Source organism: Phalacrocorax aristotelis, chromosome 4, assembly GCF_949628215.1.
Source record: "Phalacrocorax aristotelis chromosome 4, bGulAri2.1, whole genome shotgun sequence".
Taxonomy (NCBI): Eukaryota; Metazoa; Chordata; class Aves; order Suliformes; family Phalacrocoracidae; genus Phalacrocorax; species Phalacrocorax aristotelis.
The window spans coordinates 79,884,389-79,901,479 of NC_134279.1; the positions used below are offsets into that span (position 1 = coordinate 79,884,389).

General features: G+C 41.8%; 1 protein-coding gene across 2 annotated transcripts in view; it reads right to left on the reverse strand.

Moving 5' to 3' along the window:
* Nucleotides 1-17,091, reverse strand: part of CTNNA2 (catenin alpha 2) — a 530,531-nt gene that overhangs the window by 102,759 nt on the left and 410,681 nt on the right. For both annotated transcript variants that reach the window (XM_075092184.1, XM_075092185.1), the window contains exon 9: nt 6,206-6,358. In XM_075092184.1, the coding sequence (XP_074948285.1) occupies nt 6,206-6,358 (153 nt within the window). The remainder of the gene's footprint in view (nt 1-6,205; nt 6,359-17,091) is intronic.

Genomic DNA, 17,091 nt, shown 5'->3' on the forward strand with positions numbered 1-17,091 from the left:
ATGCAAAGAAAATTCTGCCATTTGTATTCATCAAATATCAAGAAATGCATTTTCTTTTCTCAGAATTGCAAAATGTAGCTTTTACATAAAGAATTATTAAAACATGAGTTATTTTTCCTGACCTTTTGATAGACTTTCTATTGAGCTTGGTAAGAAATCCAAGAAATTCCGATTCTGATTTTCAAAATTAATGATTAATGTTACAGAGCTTTCACAGTATTGCGTTTGCAGTGCCAAATTCCTCTAACATAAGCAAGTGCAACTGCACGTACTTCACTGGAACTGTGTTTGCATATATTACCAAGCAGTTCTGGCCCTGTGCCTAGGAAAGGATCTTACATTCCACAGTCACTTGATTATGTCTCATCTTTAAACCACATTTTACTATTTGTAAAATACTTGACCCACAAAACCATAGAAGCCCATCTGCTAAGATACCATTGTTCATCGTTAAGTAAAAATGATGAAACTATTTTAAGTGTAAAATCCAGTGTACAAGGGATATAAATCTACTCCAAATCCTTATTTTCTTGTGCAGTCTGATGAACCTGAAACTTGGGTTGCAAAATTCCACTTGCACTAGAAATTAATTTCTTCAAGATATTTTAGCATCCAAGCCAGAAGGAATCCTTACAAATAAAAGATTAAGATCCACCTAAAAGAACCCATCTTTGGAAAAGAGTAAGGACAGACCCTCAGGCTAGTACCAGATGTCAGAGAAATACAAGAATCAATTAAGGATCAGCTTGCAATAGACTGGAACAACCTACATGGAATAAAATATCAGGTATCAGTGCCATGACATCCATTGTTACTATTATAATTGTTTTACTGATGGGTGCCTGAAGATCTTCAAAATCAGTAACCAAACTCTAGTTTGGTCTAAAATACAAGTCTAACATAGCGTTAGGCTTGTAAAACCAAAGCTAGTTAATCACTCTTGTTGGGTTTCTTCTAGTTGAAGGTTGGGTTGCTTGGTTTGTTTTTGGGGTTTTTTTTGTTTGTTTATTTTTTTTTTGGGGGGGGGGGGGGGGCTGTTGGGTTCTTTTTAACTATAACCTTTAAAATATATTTTTCCTCCTTTTATTCACTACCTCTCATGATATTTTTAAACAGATCTGCTCAGTTAATTTTAACTTTTAAATAATGCTATTAGACCCATAATTGTACCACTGTTGTAAATCTGTGGAGGAGGGGCTGCTATAATATTAACCACATATGTACATATGTTCATTGTTTATTATGTGTACAGCTACAGCTCTGACTGCCACTACAGTGTAACTACGAATACTGTGAAGGGGTTTTCTGTTTGTTTGTTTTTCCTCTCTTTAGATACCTACTGCCTGATGCCTTTTTCACTGCCACAGCTCCAGTCACCAGGCGGCAGTAACAGAGGAGTCAGGACTGAAAGCTGCCGACAGCCCTGTGCATTTGTTGCAGACACAGTAATAAACCTTGCTGTATTCAGCATTGTACAGGATCCATCCAGAGCGTTTAAACCCCAGGACCTCCTTTAGATGCCTACAGGCTAAGTACTATAGCAAACACCTGAATCCCAGACCCTGAATGAGGTACCTCGACTCCCGGTTTTGTACATGGGAAGAGTGAGATGCTCCAGAACAGTACCTTATTCCCACTAAAAATAAACCCCCCTATATATTTTATCAGGGAACTGTCTAGCTTTAGTCAAGAGTAACCAAGAAACCTTAACTCCTTGCTTCAGCTCAGGTACTGGAGAATTAGGACAACGCCTGTTTTAAAAACAGAAGTCATTCAAAGGGATAGTTCAATACCTGTCAAATCAGTAGTTCCCTAATAGCATTCTCCTCTGCCAAAGAACACATGGCATGGCAAGAGAGAAAGGACTCAGTCACCAAGGTGAGCAGCTCCAGTGCCAGCATGATCAGCAGCGGAGCACTCCAGCGCAGTGCACAGGGGGGTTTCCCAAACCAGGGGAACCTCTTCGGGAGTAGAGAGAGATGCCAGGAGCCCGCAGCTCATGCGACAGTGGCTGTCGAGACCCAGCTGGGGCCAGGAGCAATGGCGGTCAAGCCCCACCATTTATAAAAGAATATAAATATATAAAATAAATATATTTAAAAAATATAAAAAGAAGGGGGCTGAAGCTCTGCCAGATCAACCAGGGAGCAATGGTATCCACCAGGCAGAACGCCATGGCCTCTCTAAGCTCTGCACCCACCACGACTGACGCAGCTTCCCAGACAGCTCCGGCGGGAACACGCTGCCGCCCCGGCGTCAGGGCGCAGGGTGTGCCCTGCTCTTACACCAGCGTGGGACGGCAGCAGTGAGCACACCCACGGGAGGTGTGCCCAGGTACGGGAAATCCGCCGCTTAGCGACAGAGCTCAGGAGGAGGCGAGGAGGTTGAGGACTATCAGGAGAGTGAGAGAGAGACAGACTACTGGAATTGTGCCCTACCTTCCCCAAGACAGGCCCCACGGGCAGGCAGGACCCGTGATACGCAGGATTCCCTATCCTCTCTCCGCCTGGCTGAACACAGTGACTTAAGGGATGGGGGGCAATGGTGAGACATTCCTGCCCGACACAGCAGGCACGTCTCCTCCATGACTACCCCACCTTCCCAGGTGCCCTTGCACCATAGGTACCAGGTTCTGCAAGTGGAATCAAAGAATAATGAGGACAATGGTTCATCTAGCTTGGAGGTGACGCTGAGATTAAGTCAGCCTACGCACTGCATCAAAACAGCTTCCATACAGACAAACAGATGGGTCATTGTCATAGGAGACTCCCTTCTAAAGGGAACAAAGGCCAAATATGCAGACCAGATCCACTTCTTAGAGAAGCCTGCTTCCTCCCTGGGGCCCAGGTTAAAGATTCCTCTGCTGGTACAGCCCTCACATTATTATCCATTATTTTTCAGGCAGCAATGAACTTGCAACTAGAAGTCCAAGGGCAATCAAGAGAGACTTCAGGCCTTGGGATGGTCAGGAGCACAAGTAGTGTTCTCCTCTATCCTTCCACTTGCAGGGAATGATGAGAAAAGAAACAGGAAGAGCCAGGAGATCAATAGCTGGCTCCAAGCTTGGTGTCATCAGCAGAATTTTGTGGGTTTTGGTCATGGGTTGTTTTACATGACATCAGGCCTGCTGGTGGCAGATGGGAGACACCTGTCTCAAAGGGGGAAAAGGATCTTTGCACAGGAGTTAGCAGGGCTAATTGAAAGAGTTTTAAACTAGATTTGAAGGGGGAAGGGACAAAACCAAGATCACTAGATATAAGTCTGGGGTGACATGGTGAGGGACGTGTGCTAGAGAGGTCACTCAGTCTGCCATCTCAGTGGAGGTAGGGATGGAGGTTCATGCACCTGCAAACACACAAGGGTTCTTGATGTGTTATAAACCACAGAAGCACCAGAGAATGGTCACGCAGGAATCAGGGCTTCTTCCCCCATAAAGATGGTGAGATCAATAGCGCAGCTGAAGTGCATCTACACCAACGCACGCAGCATGGGCAACAAACAGGAGGAGCGGAAGCCACTGTGCAGCAGGAAAACTATGACATAGCTGCCATCATGGAAACATGGTAGGATGACTTGCACAACTGGAGTGCTGCTATAATGCCTTCAGAAGGGATAGGCAAGGAAGGAGAAGTGGTGGAGTAACCCTGTTTGGATTGTCTAGAGCTTAATGATGGTGACAATAGGGTTGAGTGTTTATGGGTAAGAATCAGGGCCAACAAGGCAGATATCATGGTGGGAGTCTGTTATAGACCATCCAACCAGGATGAAGAGGCAGATGAAATATTCTACAAGCAGCTGCCAGAAGCCAAATGATCACTAGCCCTTGTTCTTGTGGGGGACTTCAACCTACTAGACATCTGCTGGAAATAGAACATACCAGAGAAGAAACAGTCTAGGAGGTTCCTGAAGTGTGTGGAAGATTACTTCTTCACACAGCTGGTGAGTGAGCCAACTATGGAAGGTGCCCCACTGGCTCTGTTGTTCGCAAATGGAGGAGGACCGGTGAGTGATGTGATGGTTGGAGGCTGTCTTGGGCACAGCTATCATGAAATTACAGAGTTTTCGATTCTTGGAGAAGTAAGGAAGAGGGTCAACAGAACTGCTACCTTGGACTTCCAGCGGGCAGACTTTGGCCTGTTCAGGAGCCTGGTTGACAGAGCCCCTTGGGAGGCAGTCCTGAAGGGTAAAGGAGTCCAGGAAAGCTGGACATTCTTCAAGAAGGAAGTCTTGAAGGAGTAGGAGCAAGCTGTCCCCATGTGCCAGAAGATGAGCTGGCAGGGAAGAAGACTGGCCTGGCTGAACAGAGAGCTTTGGCTGGAACTCAGGGGAAGAAAATGAGAGTTTATAACCTCTGGAAGCAGGGGCAGGCAACTCAGGAGGATGACAAGGATGTCGTGAGGTTATGAAAATTAGAAGGGCCAAAGCCCAGCTAGAACGTGGACCAGTTCTGTTTAATAACTTTACCAATGATCTGGACAAGGGGATCGAGTGCACCCTCAGTAAGTTTACAGATGACACCAAGTTGGGTAAGAACATTGATGTGCTCAAGGGTAGGAAGGCTCTACAGAGAGACCTGGACAGGCTGGATCCATGGGCCAAGGCCAATTGTATGGGGTTCAACAAGGCCAAGTGCCGGGTCCTGCCCTTGGGTCACACCAACCCCAGGCAACGCTGCAGCCCTGGGGCAGAGGGGCTGGGAAGTGCCCGGCGGAGAAGGCCCCGGGGGTGCTGGCTGACAGCCGGCTGGGCATGAGCCAGCAGTGCCCAGGTGGCCAAGGAGGCCACCAGCCCCCGGGCTTGTGTCAGCACTGGTGTGGCCAGCAGGAGCCGGGCAGGGATGGGGCCCCTGTGCTCGGCCCTGGGGAGGCCCCACCTCGAATGCTGGGCTCAGGTTTGGGCCCCTCGGGACAAGAAGGGCCTTGAGGGGCTGGAGCGTGTCCAGAGAAGGGCAGCGGGGCTGGGGCAGGGTCTGGAGCACAAGTGTGCTGGGGGGCGGCTGAGGGGGCTGGGGGGGTTTAGCCTGGAGAAGAGGGGGCTGAGGGGAGCCCTTCTCGCTCTCTGCTGCTGCCCGAGAGGGGCTGGAGTGAGGGGGGGGTCGGTCTCTGCTCCCAAGTCACCAGTGACAGGACGAGAGGGAACGGCCTCAAGCTGCGTCAGGGGAGGTTTAGATGGGATATTAGGAAAAATGTCTTCACTGAAAGGGTTGTCAAGCACTGGAACAGGCTGCCCAGGGAAGTGGTTGAGTCACCATCCCTGGAGGTATTTAGAAGACATGTAGTTGTGGCACTTAGGGACATTGTTTATTGGTGGACTTGGCAGTGCTGGGTTAGTGGTTGGACTTAATGATCTTAGAGGTCTTTTCCAACCTAAACATTTCTATGATTCAATGCTGCAAAGGGGCTACATATTCTTCAAAATAATGCTAGCACAGAGAAGTCAATAATGCCACATAATAATATCAAGCAAAGCACTGAGTTATATTTGTCTTCAAGAATACAAGCATTTTTCATAGTTCTTGATCTCTTAATGAGCAAACTGAGATGAACATCATAATTGTTTTATTAAAAGTCCATTCAATGAGCACGCAGGTTTCAATCATTATGTTTTATGCTCCTCATGGTAGAATAGAGCTGTTTCAATATCATCCCCGAAGACATGAAATTCTCATTTGACTTTACACAGTAGGTGTCTTCAAAAGGAGCAGATACTATATATATATATTTAATAAAGACCTTTCAAGAGTAAATATGGTCTTAAGGTTATGCCTTCTCTATATGTCCTTTTCCCTATTTTAGTTCAGCATAACAAGCCGTTAAGTCTAGAGCAGCCTTTGGCCAGTACCAGACACAGTCCTGTGAATCACCTATTTGGTGTTTTACTTAATAGAAATTAAGATCTATTTTACTGTTAGTAAAGCTGAAATGCAATTTACTTCTTGTTGCTCATGACTTCTGACAAAATACTGGAAATACCATTTTCAAAATGCCATTTTTAAACACCATTTTAAAAATTCTTCAGCGAACTACTGACGTGCAGCACATGTGCCTCTCTGCCAGTCATTAGACACTTGCTGTGCAAAGGTGACCAAAACTCCTGAAACCTGTATTACAAAAATGCTACCTCTAACATTTCAGCCAGTATATAATTTCTTGCCTCTCCTAGAGAGGCAAGATTTGAATCTAGCTGTGTCAATAAGGTCACTTACCTCAACTAACTTGTTGGCGTGCTCACGGAAGACCTGAGCATACTCCTTCACTTCCTTCTCATTACCACTTTTTGCGGCCTCAATGAGAACCAGTAATGGGACATTGGTCTCCAGGAATGAATCCGATATATGATCCATTACTGCCTTCCGTAGCTGTGGCAAAAGAAAGCAGACCAGTAAATAAAAGAAGAATTATTAATATACATTCCCACTGTATTCATTGGCTACTTATATTTAAGCGTTGACGTGTCACATCTCACAGCATTTTATGGGAGCTTGGGCTTTTTTCTTTCTTTCCTCCAATTTATATATTTGCAGCAAGGACCCAAATATCAAACACTTAAGGGCCTAGCTCTGCAAAACCCTTTGGAGATTTGCGCTGACTCACACATCTAATCCAACTGGACTGAATGGATCTATATAGGACGATGGTGATTTCCCACATAATAAATTGCAAATTGATGAGGATTGAAAGCTGCACACTACTTTAAGAAACAGTTCAGCTCACTTAAAAGCCAAATATGGATTAAGGAGCTTAACTTCAAGCAACCATTAAAAATATTAGCCTGAATATTTCTAAGCCTTCTCTGATTCCTGCACTGAATAATATTCTACACAATAATGAGCATTTTGTTTAGCACATGCCTTGTGCTTCGTATTCTCTTTCAAATGCCACAAAGATATATAAACAGAAAACCTTTCTAAGCATTTTCCAGGTAGATTAGAAAACATACTACAATTTATTCCAAAGGAAAAATAAAATCCCACTGTACAAGATACTGAAGATTAAACACCTGTTATTTCATAAAAACATCTGTTTGAAAAAATATTACTGTAAGAATGATGTCACAAACATCTTCTCTACCTTGCTAATAACCACTAATTAATGTCAAACTTCACTAAAACTTGAAAGACAGCCAGAAAGATGACTGAAATCTTAAGTAATTCTTCCTGGAAGCTAATTGCTCTACAGGAGTATAGATCAGAATGTTTTCTCCAGCTTTTTGGTTGTTAAGAAAGAAAACCTGTGGACTCAAACGCAAGCTGGGAGCTATTCAGCCTGGAGGTCTGGCTAGCTATTAGCCTTCTTAAATCATGCATTTTTTAGTTAGATGAAACATCAGGAAAGATAATTTTCTCCAGTTTGCAGTCCAGACAAGAAAGCTATAGCTAGATAAGGTGTCATCAAAACACCCAATCATACTGGAAACTGGTATATCATTAGGCACTGTAAATACATGGTCCAAGACGTATCTGCTGTTTGACAGCAGCAATTGTCAGCTCTAATTGAATCAGGAGAAAGCTAATTTTGAATATTTCCATTCAAAGTGCTATAAAAAACAAAAAAAAGCAAAATAGCATATATGTTTTTGCATGAAGTATTCCTTTTCTGTCTATTACAACTAAAGCAGCCAATGTAACTGCAATGTAAATAAGCAATTCTTAATTCCCCGTAAAAATTAATTCTACTCAGATTCTACCTGGAAAGTATTTTTCCACTTCTAGAATGATTAAAGGCACTCAGAATAGCTAACTTATTAATAGAGAAAAAAGGGGGGAGGGGAGGACATGACAAAAAAAAGAAGAATATATCAAAGAGACCTGCCAACAGTTAGGAAGCTGGTGTGTGGTTGCTACTACCTATCACATTGTCACCTTGTGCTCCTTTTTTTCTCTCATCAATCTGCTGATACCACTTGCTGACTCTTATTTTATTCTTATACTGAAAGCTCTTTCACACCGCCCTTTGGGTCTGTTCGCACAGCATCTTCTACAATGAAATCCTGATCCATGAATAGCTTTCATAGATACCACCTCAATACAAATATAAAACTAATATTGCTCCAAATATACAAAAGCATTGTAAAAAAAAAAAAAAAAAAGACAAAAATACACTAAGAAGCTAAGTGAGCCAACAATGTGCCCTTGGGGCCAAGAAGGCCAATGGTATCCTGGGATGCATTAAAAGGCATGGGGCCAGCAGGGCGAGGGAGGTTCTCCTCCCCCTCTGCTCTGCCCCAGTGAGGCCACACCTGCAGGGCTGCGGCCAGTTCTGGGCTTCCCAGTTCAAGAAGGACAGGGAAGTGCTGGAGCAAGCCCAGCGCAGAGCTGCCAAGGTGATCAGGGGCTGGATCATCTCCCTTGTGAGGAAAGGCTGAGAGACCTGGGTCTGTTCAGCCTGGAGAAGAGAAGCCTGAGGGGGGATCTCATCAATGCCTATAAATACCTGAAGGGCGGGTGTCAGGGGGACGGGCCGGGCTCTTTTCAGTGGTGCCCAACGCCAGGCCAAGGGGCCACGGGCACAAGCTGGAACACGGGAAGTTCCACCTGAACATGAGGACAAACCCCTTCCCTGTGCGGGTGCCAGAGCAGGGGCACAGGCTGCCCAGAGAGGCTGTGGGGTCCCTTCCCTGGAGACATTCACCCCCCGCCTGGACGCGGCCCTGTGCCCCTGCTCTGGGGGTGCCTGCTCCAGCAGCGGGTGGGACGGGATGAGCTCCAGAGGGCCCTTCCAACCCCCGCCACTCTGGGATTCTGTGAAGTATCAGAGAAGAGTGCACCAGCATAGCACTCTGCCTTATATGGCTGATAGATTTCCAATCACTATGTATATCAATCCTTCCCTACTAAATGAAGGGTTTCATTTATAGCTAGCATTAAGGGAGAGATACTGCCAGAGATGGTTCATCTCACATTTGCTTAATCACCCTCTGCAGATGTCCACCTCCCAACACTTGCTGGGAAACTCTGCTCCCAAATTTGATGTTTCACTTCAGTACCTACAGTTAGAATTTTTGAGGTCCATTGGATCAAAATATGCCAAATGGTGGCATCTCCAAAGGAACACACAAAATTTTAAAAATCCCATGTGGTTCCCATCTCATTGTCAGGGAAAATCCTTACAAACAAAATCCACTTGCTCATGTTCAATGCCGTTATCAATAAAACCCACCATCCGCTGCACTGAAGAAACTACTTTAAGTGTTAAATGAACACCGACATTTTTCTGTTTGTATCATTCCATAAGGAGGTATGTGTTTCAAGTGTTGTGTTCAATGAACAAGCAATTCAATTTTCAACCAAGGTTAACGCGGTATTATAGATCTGATTATAACAATATGCCCCATGGAACTGTAAGAAAAGTCTCAGGGTGTTTAAGTATGCAGCATATTTTCTTCAGCGTTAAATACTTTCACTCTACAACCACATACTAGAAATCTATAAAAAGGACAGTAAGAGCATCAGCTAACCAGCAATTTGGGGTTTACCACTGTAAATATACAGTAGAGTTATATCTGAATAAAAATAAATGAATAAAAGGGATATCTTGTTTCAAATGGTAACTGTATGTTGCCTTCTGCATTTCAGTATTGCAGCAGCTGAAAAAAAAAATCTGAATTCTGACTGTCACCGGTTTGATAAATATAAAATTAACAAATTCTATTTTCCTCTGCTGTGTTAATCATAGATGTCAGTAGCATATCTCTGACCCCTCATGTAAACACACATTATAATTTCTTTAGAAATTTGTTATCTGAGTTTTAGGACGCCCTTGCATTGAAGTTGAAAGGTATAGTTAACGGGTTTTATATACGCAGGAGGCCACAAATTTTGCTATCCATCACCACAGGCTATAAAGAATGACTTGACAAAATCATTTGTTAAATGTGGCAGAGGTATGAACATAAGACATTCATCCAATAGCTCAAATGGATACATGACAAGGTAATATTAATTGCGCAAGACAAGACATTTAAAAGTATTAGCTCAGCATTACCAGTCTATTTGATCCAATTAGGGCTATTCATCAAGGTAAATAACTACTGGAAAACTAATCCTGTATGTTCCTCTGCATACCGCAACGAAGTCTAGCCAAAGTGATGGCTTATGCATCCAGAGATTTTACTGTGGCATACAACCAACATCGGTTCAGAAGGGAATGGGAGAAGACCGTGACTTGAATTTAAATGCTCATAAAACATGCGGTAAAAACACATCAAGTTTTATTCTAAAACCAGTACGAGATCTTGCGCTCGTACGTACATTAACAAATGTCTTTGCAATGTCTTAATTTACCCTGCATTCTGATGAAAATATTATGACCCAAACTATTACTTATAAGACAATGCTTTATGTTTTTCTTTTCCCCACTGAATTTTTAAGTTAGAGGTGACTTCAAAGGGTGGGTAGTTTCCACTACATGAAACTCCATTTGTTAGAGGAGAAAGCACATTAAATAAAGGTCTGTCTTAATGAATTTTGTCACGGAGAAAACTTTATTAATAAACATATAGCTAAACGAATAAGAAGTTCGCCAGACCGGCACAAAGATAGAAAAGGAGAACATCAAGACCTGCAAATATTTTTAAAGTATGAACGGTGTACCACAAGGCAGATTTTATGACTTTCCAGTTGAGGCAATTTAGTCAGTTTATGCCGCAGAGTCAGTTGCTGGGTTTGATAGCATCATGTTCTACTGTTCTAAGCGCTATTTAGGGCTGTTTTATCATTGTCGGTTCACAGCTATAATTGAGCTCAAAGAGGTTAAACTGGCCACTGAAATGATGTTTTCCATGGCTATATAACAATTTTAGAACCAAAATGTCTCAGTGCTACTTACAGTCTAGTAGAGAATTAAATGTCTAATCCTGACACTGGAAGGTAAAGTCACAGCAGGGGATTAATGACTCTAACAGATTGTTAAACTTTATAAAGACTGGCAGTATAAAGCTATCTGTAACAAAAGTTTACCAAGGAGCACCTTATTCACCATTTTCTACTTAACATGCATTACAGGCTGAACCCAGCTCCAGTTGGCAGCTGCAGAGCATTCCCAAACAGGTATTAATTTAATTGAAAGAGATGAGAATAAAGCCTTCTCCACTGCAGTTAAAGTGTGTCTCCTCCAACACATTGTGAGATTGAGTTCTGTAGACTAAGACAGTGACCATTAGAAGCCACCGCAGTAGAGTACTACAGAGAAAGCCTCAGTCGATTCTGCACACTACAACTCATGAAGATGTGACCAAAAAATGGTATACTGGGGGATGTGGACGCTAATGCCATCAAATTTGTCTTGATAGATTAAACAACAGAAGGATTAACAATTGAAGCATGTATCACACTTGGACATCCACACTGCAGATTTCTGGAATATCCTACATAAAAATATTAAAGATTTGAACCTAAGAGGAAAACCTCAGGAAGAAATGCTGTTACAAAGACTGACCATATCTTTTTCTGTGCGTGAGCTTTCTTCTCTCTAAGAAGAAACTTCCCTAGTCAGGGAGAGACTGGGGATGAATTTACTAACGGAAAGCAACTTGAAGTGACAAATTTTGACCAGAAATTTGAGAGAGAATAAGACATACACAAAAAAAGTTCCTTCTAGGTGTAGGTAGCTACAAAGGAGTCCTCAAAATAGTGTATGGCCAGAAGCAGAACTTAGTTAAAGTACTTAGGTACTTAATCCTCATTGATTTTTTTTTTTTTTTTTTTTCAGGGGGGATGTTTAATCCATTTTTGTGACTTAGAAATTTTATGCTGCCTTTTCAAAAATAGTTTTTGGCAAGAGCAAGCCTCAGGCTTGCTAACAACATTACGGCAGTTACATGAAAGCAGAGAAAAATGTATAAGCTTGGGGGACAGATGTCCACATACCCCCCCAAATCTATGAGTATTATCAGGGCAAGAACTCAGTCTTGTTTCATGTCTGGATAGAACAATAAAATCCTAATGTGGATTGGAGTGCTGGGGTAGTACCAAATATTTATAATTTCTGACATTAAAGACGATATAGGGCTTTAAAAAGGTAGAGGACAGTATGGAGCTTACCAAAGAATGCTGGAAAAACAGGACGACAGAAATACAGGTGGGGACTGAATCATCAATAAAGTCAAAACAATCCAGAAGTGAAAGACAGTGATTAACTTTCGCATTCTGTATGACCTGGGAGGGCAGAGCTGTGACAAGGACAATACGGAAGGATGAGGTTGCAGAACAGGACGTTACACTTAGGAACAAAGAAGAAGAAAAACATTGTAAAAGCTTACGCCAGCAGAGAAGAAAAGGGATAAGACTTTGAAAAATATCCTTATGAAAACCGAGGAGGACTGTAAAGTGTCAAAAATGTCACCAAGACTCCAAGCCTAGAGGGTCTGATGCAAAAAAAGGAGAGATAAGTGACAAAGAGGAGGGTAATGAAGAATAAAAATAATGGATTAAACATCTATGGTTTAAACAGAGAAGCACAACACATTGTGTGTCTTCATGTATTGTCTCAGGCTCTGCTGAAATGATTTTTAAATCAAGTGGAGGGGCTTTGGAGCTTTATGGTTTTTTATAATACAGTAAATAGAAATAGTTGGGGACAACACTGTTTTGAGGAGGTTAAATAGCTATTTGGTCCCAAATGGGAAGGAAGTTGTCTATGAAATCCCTTCAGGAAGTTACCCTCACTATGCTAAGCATGCACAGTAATCACTTAAAAGCAGTTAGATCTGATAAGCTTTAAAGGGTTAATAGTGTAACTGCTACATTTGCCGCAGTTGCGCTCCCACCTACCCCAGCTGCATGAACAGGCTGGCATAATAAATATTATCATCAGCTTCTCTAAGACCTAGAGATTTAGCCCCAGTGAAAGCTGATGACAGCTCTCTCTGGCAACCCGTCTATTGGAGTTCCAGACAATGGCTGAAACAAGATTAAAAATTGATTATGTTCTGCAAAAATGGATTTCTCATCATCCTTTCCAAGAATCAAAGTTACAAACTGATCCTGCCCCATGGACAGTGATGACTGATATCTGATACTATCAGTTATCATCCATACCTTTCAAAAAAGCCCTTCCTGCAGCGAGATCACAGCCTGGAATTTTGTTTTGTTTTGTTTTGTTGAGAGTTTTCGGGTTTTGCTCTTCTTTTGTTGTTATTTTTTTTCCTTCTCCTTTGCAGTAATTTCTATAGAGCAAAAACTCAAACCAAAACTTTTTTATTTGTGGTTGCTTAATAACAAGTACCATTAAAGACATTTTATAATACTTTAGAAATAGCGTTACTGAACGAAATTAATGTCAATTAAGAAACAAATGCAATGTTGAAATCCCATTTGGAAATTAAATTCTACGTACTTCGCTATTGTTCATAAATCCATTAGGACAGAATTACAGACGTCTTTGGAAAACAACTGTTTTGCTCTGCCTTTATAGTGCTCCCTACCTCACGCTACTGCATTATTGATAATGAACATCACAATTTGAAGCCGTCTTTATGAATCCACGCTTCTGTAAGTTTCTTTAGCTGATGTGACTACAGGTCATTCTCTGGCTGACACCACAGAACAGTGACAGCTTCTTTATGTAAAACTACCATCAGTAGAAATTTCCTGGAATAGGTTTATGGGTTTGGTGGTTTGTTTTGTTTGTTTGTTTGGGTTTTCTTGGGTGGCAACATTATACACTTCTGTTGAAGGTCTCCCCCGTTTACAGTGTCTCTCATTAAAAAGAGTTCTTAAAACTCCATACTTGTTTCTCGGCAGTGATTACAGAGTTTGGCATCTTCTAAAGTTCCTGGAGTGAGTAGAAATATTTGTTGAAATATGTGAGCTTTTACAAAGGCTCATTATTTGAGGAATAATAGACAAACTATGTGCAGTAATCTACTCGAACACAATATAGCTGTCACTGAGTTTCGCCTCATAATTCCTCACAAGCCACTTCAAAAGGCCAAGCCTCTGTGCTCACAACTTCATTCGGTAGGAAAAAAACCAACCAAAAAAAACCCTAAAAAACCCCCAAAACCAAAACCCCAAACTAAACAACACTATTTCAAAAAAGCAAAGGTAGCTATAGCCACTACATTCGTTGGATTTTGCCAGGCAAAAATAATCCATCATTTCTCTTATGTTGCAGATCAAACTTCCTTTCATTTGATGAAAATGTTACACACTCTAGCCTTACACAAAACTACCTGAAATGGGTATAGTTTCCTGAAATATGGCACCATATGTGCATCAGTAAACATTATGTGTTGAGTAAATTAAACCAAGCCTTATAATTAGGCGGTAAGGAAATTACTGCAGACCTGAAGAGTAAATCAGCGGTATTAAAACACTCTCCATTTCCTCTGAAGCACTTCAGAGTACCATAAAAACCTCAATGTCACAGTGATAAACACCTAGAAGAAATGCATTTTGAGGGAGACAAAGACACGTGCATTCAAATAAGTTCAAGTCAAAATCAAAATTAAGTGCAATTTAAATAACAGTTCATTGCCTCTAACTTTTTAGATCAGATTTTTAGACATTTTTCTAAAACTCCTTTTCTAAAGTAAATAGTCCAGCTAGCCTATCAAAGGGGAGCAGACAAAAAGTGCATGCAGTATTGAACAGCGTGCCAGGGCCTTACAGTTCTTTCAGCCCAAGCTGGTCAAATTCAGAGTTTCATTTCTTCTACTTCTGTTGCTTTAAGGAGTGGCTATAAACACAGTGGAAGCTGAAGGAGTAGAGGACTTTACCAAGCAGAGCATGACTGTCTCAGCTTTATAACCCAGTGTGACCCCAGACTCCTCTCTAGTACCTTTGTACGAGCTGCTAGAGAGACCCAGGAAAGAAGTACTGATGAACACGCAATGCAGCGCACCCACATTAAATGAATACAAGAAATAAATCTGTAGTGCTGGCACAGAAATAAATCTGTATTAGCATTTGATAGACCACTTTCAGAAATCCAGCTTCCAGATTTCCACAATCAAGAGCACTAGAGCCACTGCAGGTGAAAACATAAATGATTAAGCAACAAGGAAAAGGTGATGAGTTTCTAATGAGCAAGGGCTGATGCCGCAGGTGGCCTTAGGTTCAAAGACATTTGGATTGACTTACATCTGGCTCGCTTTAAAAAACACCAACATTTTGTCAAGAAGCATTTTCATGCAACAGAATGAAGCGATATCACCAATCACACTGTGCTTTCCCTTAGGAACAACCGATACCTCATCTCTGGCAACATGGCACAACCTTCACCAGCCTCCTGTAGATCACCTATTTAAGTATGACCTTGCTTCTACTTTGCCTTTGCAAAATAAACCTTTAGTAAACATTCATGCAAGGCTAAATTTTGAAGTTACAACCTTCTTGGATATTCTGCTACTTCTTAACACTTGTATGAAGTTTTGCATCTTCAAAACGCTGTATCAACTCTCTTACGAATTCTTACCGTGTTATGTGAGCTAGGTAAGGTCCATGACCCCCTCTCTCCGTGTTTTCAGCCCTCCTTAAATTATACAGATCTTGAATTAAAAAAAGCCATCTTCAGGATTTATAACCTTAACCACTACCCTCTTGCCTGCAACAAAGGCCACATCAGGACCTACTTTTATGGTAACGAGAGGCAGAGCTTGCTTCCCCAGCCCTCCTAGAAAAGCACCTATTGCTGCAGTGTTGACTGGCTCTATAGCTTGAAATTCAAAAGATTATCCATGCAAACCTACCTTTAGGTTATATCTCTTGGGTGCCTAAATTAGGAAGCAGTTCACTCATGACTCCCTACAGGCGAAGAAAGATGAGCTTGTCCAAAATACAACCTTCAAACCACCCTCTGAAAGGAAACTCTGTTGACTGTATGGGAGGTTGAAGGAAAACCAGCTTCCTTATATCACCACCCCATTTCCATCCTCGACAAAAGCTGGTGTGAATTCTCCAGGTTCTCTTTTTCTCTTCCCCCTGCCCCCTCAATACAGGGTTTTATTTCTTTGGCTGTGCTGTTCAGCTTCTCAGAGGAGCTGAAAGGAATTGCTTATGTAATATCGATTAAGTTTGATTAGAATTGGGTTCACTGTTTTCTTCTGAAGATCTTAGTTTTGTTTGCTTTCTGAGCACTCATACTTCCCTTGGGCTTATATCTGACTGCACAGATCACAGATGCTGTGTACCTCTTAAAACTGGTACAACACAGAATATCTAAGTTGCGGCGGCTCCGCCTTCAGAAGCAACTTTGCTTTTCTGTGTTTCAGATTATTCTTCTAAAACTGGACAGTAACTCCTGCTTGTCTTCATAGAGCATTTCAGAAGGGAGAGAGGATAAGCCACATGCCAGTAAATCATGAATCGGGGCAGCAAGATGTAATTTCTAGGTGCCGCTAGCCCTCCCTAGAGCATTTGACAAGTCATCTGGTCTGCATATGAGACAGTAGCTTGGGTGCAAAACGATGGCAATGAAATTTCCTCTTTTGGAGAGGGTCCTGTGCTTTCTTCAAAGCGTTTACATACTCTAAAGAAGCAAACTATGCACATACTTAGAGAGAGATTTAAGTCCACAGACTGAAAACATCATATGAGTGTCTATCCATAATATAATTTGCATTGTATGGGGTAGATACAATAAAAACTGTTCCAACAGAACACATTTTTTCAGTTTTAGGTGTCCCTTTAGTCTAATTGCATGAGCTAATATTCATGTCTTTTACTCCAGGAGTCTCTCCAGAGTCTACGTCAATTTTTGGCAGGTTTCAAAGTGCTAAACAATTACTTTTTCACCGCAAATAGCATTCATAAACAAGAGCAATACAACTTAATCTACGTGGAAGCAACTGACATAAAGAGCAAATGGAGATAAGCCACCTCTCAAGAGCCAGAAATAAAAAAGATAAGCCTACGAACATTATGAAGCCTGTTATCTAATTCAAACTGTTGTAACCCATATTAAAGAAAGTACACCGAACCGAGAGTACTTTCAGAGACCTATGAAGTAGGTAAAAACAGTACAATCAAGAAGTTCTCCCCAAGATGCTTGTTTTACCAAATTTGCATTAACAAATTACAGGAGGTATTTGTCTCATCAACCTTTAACCTTTTCTAAGTTTTACCTGTAGCCTAATATAGCTACTGAAACA